At 40.1% G+C, this 9,746-nt stretch overlaps 1 protein-coding gene across 1 annotated transcript in view; it reads right to left on the reverse strand.

Moving 5' to 3' along the window:
- Positions 1-9,464, reverse strand: part of PKD1L2 (polycystin 1 like 2) — a 155,638-nt gene extending 146,174 nt beyond the window's left edge. Inside the window, 3 exon segments of the mRNA XM_043981005.1 lie at positions 348-533; positions 6,359-6,523; positions 9,164-9,464. Of these exon segments, the coding sequence (XP_043836940.1) occupies positions 348-533; positions 6,359-6,523; positions 9,164-9,464 (652 nt within the window).
- Positions 9,465-9,746: the final 282 nt, after the last annotated feature.

A 9,746-nucleotide genomic window follows, 5' to 3' on the forward strand; every position in this document is an offset into this window, starting at 1 on the left:
CCATGGTCCCCAACTTCTCTTTTCCAACCTAACATTCCCAACTCCACCACTGACTTCTACCTCACTAAAAACAACTTATCTTTCTTCCCCGCCCCCATAAACTGTTGCCTAATTGCACTTCTCACACAATTTATTACTTAAAATTGTTTCCAAGACTATTTCCCTGTCATACATGTTACTCTGGGATAGAGTACCCCTTTCATATGTGAACCACAGATCAATGTCCTCAGAATATCTGTCCCTCAAGAACAGAGTGCTTCTGTCAAACACTCTCCTTCCAGGGAAAAGCTTTGCTGACATAACTGTTCCCCTTAGAACAAAGTTACAGAGAGCAATTAGAGTCTCACCTGCTATTTCATCTCTGATGCTGATCCCACCACACTCTTCCTCTTGTTTTGCAGGCATAGTTCCATCCATGGTGCAGTAATGGGGAGTCTGCCGTCCATAGAAGCCATCATCAATCTGAATGACTTCTCCCGAACCACAGTGCATAGTGGCATTGGAACCTTCACAGGCTAGGCTCTGGCCAAATCCTGTGGCCAAGGAGAAAAGATTTCTCTGTCACCACAATAGGGGAGTCCAAGTGGCCAATAAAGGGACAGAGAGGCAGCAAGTACTGCCAAAAAGTCATAGGAGGGTACCTATTCCCTTACCGGGCTGCCCACAATCAACCTATAAAAGCTGATTTCACTGTGCCTGTGGGCCAATCAGACCTAAAGTGGACCTTCCACTGTGTTGGCGGGAGAAAGGAAAGGAGTACCAATTGAGGCCCCAGAGCAGAGCAGCTTTAGGGAGTCTGATTTTTGGGATAACTTTCAATTCAATTCAAATCAAATTCAACTCCATAAACATTTATTAAATGCCTACAATATTTAAGGCTTGTTGAGAGAAAGTGAAGAAGGCTCCTAGCATGTGGGATGGACCTCATATCTATGGAAAGATATGGATAGGAGTCGCACAGGACAAGCAAGTATGGCATGTGTCACACTTTTTATATACTAATGCTGTATGAAAAAACATTGTGTATCTTTTTTTTTTTTAAGTGAGGCAATTGGGGTTAAGTGACTTGCCCAGGGTCACACAGCTAGTAAGTATTAAGTGTCTGAGGCTGGATTTGAACTCAGGTACTCCTGACTCCAGGGCCGGTGCTCTATCCACTGTGCCACCTAGCTGCCCCCTGTGTATCTTTTTTAAATGTTCCTTTTGTGTTATATAGATCTTTCGAAACAGAGGACCTATATTCAAATGCTAGCTCTACTATTCACTGCCAACATGAACTGGGTCAAATTTTTTCACCAATCACCCTCAGCTTTCTCATCTATAAAATTAAGGATTTGCAGTAGATGACCTTTAAGATGCATTTTAGCTCTATGATATATAGTTACTAGGATCCCTGAAGAGAATTTCAAGCCTTGAGCTATGTTGTAAGCTGCCTAAGGCCTTCAGCACAGAGAACACCAAAGGACTAGGTAATATGGTGCCATATAATTGTGATTCATTCATTATTATTATAATTTCTTATTAATTATCATTAATAATCAATAATTATTATATCTTTGAAAAAACTTTCTGAAGGTCAGAAGGGAATATGGACAAGGAAGACAAGTTTTGAAAATAACATAAAATTATATATATGTATATATGTGTGTATTTTTTAAAGAAAACAAGCAGTAATGAAATGGAGATTCACAGTTTCATATAAAATCCCTTTTTTGTATTCTTCTTCTGTGTAGAAATGTTCTTTTTTGCTGTTTAGGTTCAGATTAAGACTTCAGAAAGATTTTCTGAGCTCTTGCCTTTTGTCAAAGGAACCTGAAATTAACACCAGAATACCAAGAAAAAGATTTTCTTCCCTTTTAACCTTCAAGGTAATACCCAAGCAAAGTGATCAGGAGTGGTAGAAGGTGGTTGGTTAGCCTCTAAGTCAGAATTTCTCTATCACACAGCTCGTGGCACAACAGGAATCGATTTAGGTAGCTCCACTGGTAATCTCAGTAATAAAAAAATCATTGCTAACTGAGCCTACAATTCGCCTATCTTCATACCAATTATAGTGGGATCAGATACTCGCCTCCTTAATCCGTGTGACCTGGTTTTCAAGACTTAGTCATGAACTTCTACACATCTGGAGAGGATTGGTCTTTTTTTTGGGGGGGGGGGAGCAGATTTTTTTGAGGGTTGCCTTAGATTCTCTCCTCCAATGGAGGAGAGAAGATATAGATGTATGTGTATGCATATATGTGTATATAAATGCATATATATGTATGTATGTATATATTTATATACATACACACATATGCATATATATATATACACACACATATCTGAGGGGAAGGAAGGAATCAGCTATTACCAATAACTATTATGAGGACACCAAACTCTCTCCCAAGTTCCCCAAACTGCCTATAAACAGCTTATAGTAGTAACCCAGCCTATAGAAGGAGTTGGCCCAGTCTTTTGGCCTGTTTTTTCCTAAACTGGTCAGGACTGTAGATACCAGAAATATAAGTAACAATAGATTGAAGATGGTGAATAAGAAACTAGGAATGACTGAGTTGATGCAAAGATGGAGGTTCTTGGGCAAATAATATTGACACAGGAATAGGCTAAACCCAAAGAAGGACCCCAAAGTGTTTGCCAAAAGGAAAGCCAAGGATAAGAAGTCAGATTAGCCATTGAGTTAGGGGTTGTACAATCACAGGATCATAGATTTCAAGCTGAAAGGAATCTTAAAGATCATAAGGTTAAAGTCTGACATCTTATAGATCAGGAAAATGAGGTTGTGAGAAGTTAGGAAATTTACCTAAAGCCACACAGGTAGTAAAGGCAGAACTGAAATTCAAACCCAAGACTAAATTCCAAAGCTACTACTCTTTCCCCCTATATTATGTTTTACTAGTGCTCAAAGTCAGAGCTGGGCAGTAGGTAAAGGTCAGGCAGCCTCATATGGCTTGAGAGATCAGAGCTATATCAAAGATGGCAGATCAAAGGTCTATGATCTGGGGGTGGCTAGGTGGCGCAGTGGATAAAGCACTGGCCCTGGATTCAGGAGTACCTGAGTTCAAATCCGGCCTCAGACACTTGACACTTACTAGCTGTGTGACCCTGGGCAAGTCACTTAAGCCCCATTGCCCCGCAAAAAAAAAATCTATGATCCTAGGAAATGGTCTGGCCTGCAGTGGGGTAGAAACATAGGCAAAGAGAATGGGCACTGCCCCAATAATAAACAAGGACTTCAATACCTGGCCAACATTTTGCCTTAGCCAGAGAATGGCTAACTGGGGAACTACTGTTATTCCACCCAGAAAAGGGACTGATTTGTGCCAGTAATTAGGCAAACCCTTGGATGGAGTGAAGCGTAGTACTGAGGAGGTCTGAGCTGGGAGTAGACAAAGAATAGATCAAAAAGACATGCCTTCAATGGCAGAGAGAAGGCTCTCTACACTCTAACCCCCACATATGCACTTTAATCTGTGGGGAAGGAATTTTTAAGTATAAAATTCTTCAATTTTCTATTGGTTCCAGGTTATCTTTAAAGTGCCAAGATTCAAAGCGCTGAAACTGGTTTCCAGAGCAAAGATGCAGAGCCAGGAAGGCAGATCAGGGAATCAACATATAGGGAATACCAGGGAATTGGCATTTTTGTCTGACAACCTGATTCCTCAAACCACTGGTCTTCTTCATACCGTTTTTTGTTGCATTTCCTCATTTCTCACTAGGACTATCAGGATAATGGGTAGGGTCTGCCAAGTCTCCTCCTCACTCAGTCAGAGACTGAGAGAAGAAGAGCCACTGACCACCCCTAGTGAAGAAACTATCAACTTTGGGCAAGGGAATAAGGGGCTGATTTTAAAACAATGACTCCACTAACATCCTCCTCTGATGTCAAGGTGGGGAAGTGGCCCTGTCTTCTCAAAGGCTATGTCATGGGAGCATAAGCTCTTAAAGAGCCTACCAATCTATAAAGATTTATAGGGATGGGGCAGCTAGGTGGCACAGTGTGTAAAGCACCAGCCCTGGATTCAGGAGGATCTGAGTTCAAATTTGGCCTCAGACACTTGACACTTACTAGCTATGTGACCTTGGGCAAGTCACTTAATCCTCATTGCGCCTAAAAAAAAAGACATATAGTCTTTTTATATAGGGATAGATTATATGTTATATGTGTATATATGTATACATACACACAAATATATATAGATACTTATATATGTGTGGTTATATTATGCAGTTTCATAATTTTTGATGTTTTTGTTCAATGGTTTCAGTCATGTCTGACTCTCTGTGACCCCATTTGGGGTTTTCTTGACAAAGATACTGGAATAGTTTGCCATTTCCTTCTCCAGATCATTTTATGGATGAAGAAACTGAGGCAAACAGGGTTAATTAAGTGACTTTTCCAGAGTCCCACAACTACCAAGTATCTGAGGCTGGATTTGAACTCATGAAAATGAATCTTCCTGACTTCAGGTTCATCACTATCCACTGTACCACCTAGTCACATCATAGTTTATATATATATATATATATATATATATATATATATATATATATATATATACACACATATACATACATACATACACACATATACATATATATAATTTGTAGCTTATAACACTAATGTGATATATGATAATATATAACACATCTGTATTGCTAATAGCTAACATTTACATATTGCTTTGTAAAATGTTTTACATATTTTACCTCATTCACTCCTCATAATAACACTATCAAATAGGTGCTATTATTATGTCCTTTTTACAACAGAGGAAACTGAGAGAAGTTAAAGGATCTGCCCATGTTCACATGGCTAGTAAGTGATAGCAGTACTCCAGAGTAGAGCTCTGGTCTTCCTAACTTCAAAGATCAGGTTAGCTTAGTTTATCACCAAGTTGGCTTCAGAGGGAAGCACAGTGGAAAGAGCACTGGTCCTAGAGTCAAAAGACCTGCATTCAGGTCACCCATCTTTGCCCTTTACTGGGTGATCTTGGGCAAGTAATTTAACTTTTGTGGGCTTGAGTTTAATTTGTAAAATGATAGAGTTGGACTAGATGGCATCTGGAGTCCCTTATGTCCCTGAATGATTTTTTTTGGGGGGGAGGGGGAGTATACCAACTCACAAACACCTACAATACTATGGTTAAGGGGAGTTTTCATCACTGTCAATGGAGAGGGCACCAACTACCTTAGAATATACACATTTTGACTTTCATTTGCAGCGAAATGTTAAGTAAACATTTCCTGGGAATCTCCTAATATGGGAGAATTAAAGATAAATATCTCTGAAAGGACAGAATCCATATAAAGCTGAGAAACTGTGTCCTTCTAAGAGTACATAAATGTCAGCCAAGTAGATATGTTTGTGTGTATATGTCTGCCTGGATGTGCACTGAAGAAGAGGAGGGGAATGATTCTGGAAACCCTGGTGAGAGAATGATGTGGGCTAGAATTTAGGGTCAAATTGATTGTCCCAAAAGAATTATAAGACTCAGTGACTCAGTTTCCCAAGTTTTATTGCAATACTGTGGGTGACCACAGGGAGAGAACCAGAATAGTGAAAGGGTATCTCTTGAATAGTGAAAGAAAAGCCAGTTATATTTATAGTATAGATAAATTGATTATCAGTCTCATTACAATAATCTCCACCTTGGGGAGGTACAAGGGAGGGTCTGTCCTACTCATTATTATATTCTCCACCTAGGGGTGTTACAGGGGAGGGCTTATCCTAATTTGGAGTTCCTGGGGTCCTAAGCCAACCCCCAGGGTGGGTACCTTTTTCAGTGGAGGTGTGTTTTGGGGGTTTACACATCATAAGGTGAATCTGGGGACAAATTTGGCCTTTTCTGCGCATGTCTCTTTCTGATTCTCATGACTAGTTTCAAAATATAATCATTTTTCATTAGAATTTCTATAGGTTGCCTTTTTCCTTTTTGTTATTTTGACTTGACCCGTTCTGGTCCATTATAGATGTTGATCACTATGTGTATGAGAACCTAACATAAGTTATCCATTAACTGGGATCTGACTCCCTTTTAGAACTAATATCTGTATTAGAGATTGGGTCTTAGGTTTTTCTATTAACCCTTTCTTGCCTCCTACATCATTCCCCCCTTTTCTGCACGTCTCTTTCTGATTACCATGGCTAGTTTCAAAATATATCCATTTTTCATTAGAATTTCTATACTGTTGTCATTTAGTCTAAGGTCATCATGGCCTCTTTCCCTCTGTTCCTGTTATGAGGACTGAACTCATAACATAGCTTAAGTTATCCCTTTTGGAGCTCATATCTGAGTTAAAGCCTGGATCTTAGGTTTTTCTATTAACCCCTTTTTGCCTCCTACATCAAGCTTACCAAATTCACAAATGAAGGCAAACTCCTGAGTGCAGTTTTCCATTGCAGCCCATTCATAGAGGGAATTCTTCATAATATAGCCACACCTGGTTAAGAAGGGAGGAGGCTGGTCCTCATGCCAGTGGCTGTAACTTAAGTTGGACATGTCCAACCAAACCATCCATCCTGTGATAGAAACACAGTTGTCAGGACTTAGTCAAAGAGAAAAAGTATAGGTGCCCCTTTCCTATGCCAAGCAAAATGAGATATACACTAAAACTATTCATTCTTTTTTTTCCCCTTGTATTATTTAAAATTATTTTTCAATGATCAAAAACCTATTTTCTTTCCCTCCCCTACCACTGGCAAAAAAAAAAAAAAGGAAAAACAAAACCTTTATCCCAAATATGCACAGTCAAACAAAACAAATTACTACATTGGCCATGTCCAAAAAATGTATTTCAGAGTTATTCATTCTCAGGCAGACAGAAACACAGCATTTGGCTCCAGTTTACCTTTCCAGATTTATTACACATTATTGCTTTTCACATATTTTTCCTTCTAGACTACGTATTGTTCTGAATAGGCAACATTGCACCTCTTAGCCTGCCTCCCCTTCCAGCTCTTATCCCCAGCCCCTTCAAAGGTCAATTCAAGGGACACTTCCTAATGTGGTCTTTCCTGAAGCACCTTTCCTCCCAACTACTAGTGGCCCTCCCATAGCAAATTATAGTTTATTATGTATATATTTTGTATTTATTTATATATGTGCATCTTGCTTTTCCCCCATTCATTGCAAGCTCCTTAAAGGCCTTTGTTGTCTTTGTGCTCTCCACCCTACTGCCCCACCCCCTGCCCTAAGGGCCTAACGCGGGGCCTGGTACCATACCAGATGACTCAACTGTCAGAATCTGCATTGCTTTAGCTATTCATTTCAAGAAATGGGATGTTCCATTTGCTTCTTTGCTAAGTAGGTTTTATGGTGGAGAGGACTTGATTTGGAGTCCCTTAATCAAGAATAGTGGGCCTTTATAAAATTGCTTTAAGGTTTGTCCAGTGCTTTACAGACATCATCTGATTTGAGCTTCAAGGAAGATGTGTTTATGGATCCCATTTTACAGATAAGGAATGAAGCTCCGAGTGGTTCAGTGACTTGCCCAAAGACATCCAACCAGTAAGTGTCTGGGATGGGATTCTAACCCAGATCTTCTTGCTCCAACTTCAACACTCACTCTACTTACTCTACCACCCTGCCTCAGGAAGAGCTGGATTGGAATCCTGGATCTGTTATGAACTAATTTGACCCAAGACATTCACTAACTGTGTGATCCTGGGCAAGTCATTTAACCCTGTTTGCCTCAGTTCCTTCATCTGTAAAATGAGCCAGAGAAGGAAATGGCAAGGCACTCTAGTGCCAAGAAAACCCCAAATGGGGTCACAAAAAGTCTGACACTACCCAATATGACTGAACAAAAATATAAATGTTGCTATTGTTTTTATTTTTACTTTTATTTTTATTATGGACTTTTAACAAGTCATCCTCTCTGCTCTGAGTTTCAGTCTTCTTTTCTGGAATGTAGGGGTAATGATATGGCACTACCTGCTTTATAGGGATCTTCAAGGAAAGCATTTCATAAAACAATCTAGAAATGACAATTATTATAATTATTCCTGAACTTTGAATCAGTGAATCTACCATGTTTCAACATCTTTCGACTCAGCCCAACCCATTCCCCTTTCCTAAGCTCCACTTTTCCCACAGACCAAAGTGAGCCTGGCCAGAAAGGGCTTATCTTTTCCCCTACTGTCCTAGTGAAAAGGAAGCTGTATTTAAAATCTCAAGAAAACCAGATTCAGATCCTGATTTTTATATTTACTAGCTTTGTGACCATGGGCATAGATTTAAAGCTGAAAGAGACTTGGGAAGCCATCAAATCCAGCTCCTTCATTATACAAATGAGGAAACTGAGGCCCAGGGGGATAATTGGCTTGCTCAGGGTCACAAAACATGATTCAAATGTCAGACCTTATTATTCTAACTGGAGAGACAGTTTTGACATAAGCCGGAAACCATTTGATCCTCTGTGTTCTATTCCTTTAAGTCACTGTGCGAAGCATAAAGGAGCCTACCATTTTCATTTATGTGGTTTTTAAAAGGTTTGTTGGTTTCTTAAGAGACAGCATTAGCATTATGGACCAGATAATGACCTCTACAAACCCTCACCTTGTTATTCCAGCCCAAGCTGTAGAGCAGGAATCATACAGCTAGTAAATGGAGGAACCAAGGCTTGAACCCATGTATACCAATTCCAAATCCTGACAGTCAGTCAGTCACTCAGTTAGTCAACAAGCATGTGTTAAGCACTTACTACATATCAGGCACTCTGTACTGTGATAGAGTGTTTAAACACAGAGTCAGAAATCTTGGCTTCCGAATCTCCTTCCACCCATTAGCAAAATAGAGAATAATCATAATTAGATTAGTTACTTATAGAACTAGAAGGTGTGTTCTCCTCATTTCATAGATGAGGAAACTGAGGTCCAAAGATAAGCAGAGACTTGACAACATCCACACTCTGCCACTGTCTTCCCGTATGGCTTTCTCTTTCCTTAACTGTAAAATGACAGAGCTATATTAGATGACCTCAAAGATTTCTTACAATTCTATCTATGATCATCCCTCTCCACCATGCTGCCTCTCCAAAGCACCTTAGAGCCATACCTTGTGGCAGTGCGCTGAGTCTCCCTCGAGATGGGAATAAGCGACATGTGTAGTGAAATTCAGATTAAGAAGTAGAGAATTCATACCTCTATTTCAGAGCCTACCTTCTGCAGTTTCATTCTGTGCATAGTTCCAGGTAAGTCCTATCCACCACTCTCTTTCTTCAGGGATGTTTCTTTGGAGGAACTGTTGGGTTTCTGGACTGTTGATAAAGATAAGATGGCCTCCCTGCCTCTCACACCACTTCTGGGCACTAGCAAAAGAGCGCTTATGTCCCACAAACTCATAGCATGAGTGATTAAAGGCCACTTGGTTCTTGGAGCAATGGGTCCCCTTTTCTGGGGAGGCATTGATGGCCCTCAAATTCAGACATAAGGAGAACAGAATGGGGACTACAGGCCACATTCTAAGCTCTCCAGGGCTACCTCCACTCTTGATACACATAGGCAGTGTCCTACTGTTGGGGCTTGGTCTGCTAGTTTTCAACCGTGTCTGATTCCATCAATCTTTCCTTCCCCACGTCACCCTATAATAGCAGTAGTCATCAGGGGAAGTCCTATCTTAGTATAAACAGATAGACACTCTCAATGCTTTCTATACCATCTTACAATAGTTATTGTTTAAATGCCCGTTCCTTATCAAACTAATTTATACAGTGCTCTTGGTGAAGGGCAGATCAGGTTGATA

Source organism: Dromiciops gliroides, chromosome 2 (genome assembly GCF_019393635.1).
Source record: "Dromiciops gliroides isolate mDroGli1 chromosome 2, mDroGli1.pri, whole genome shotgun sequence".
NCBI classification, from domain to species: domain Eukaryota; kingdom Metazoa; phylum Chordata; class Mammalia; order Microbiotheria; family Microbiotheriidae; genus Dromiciops; species Dromiciops gliroides.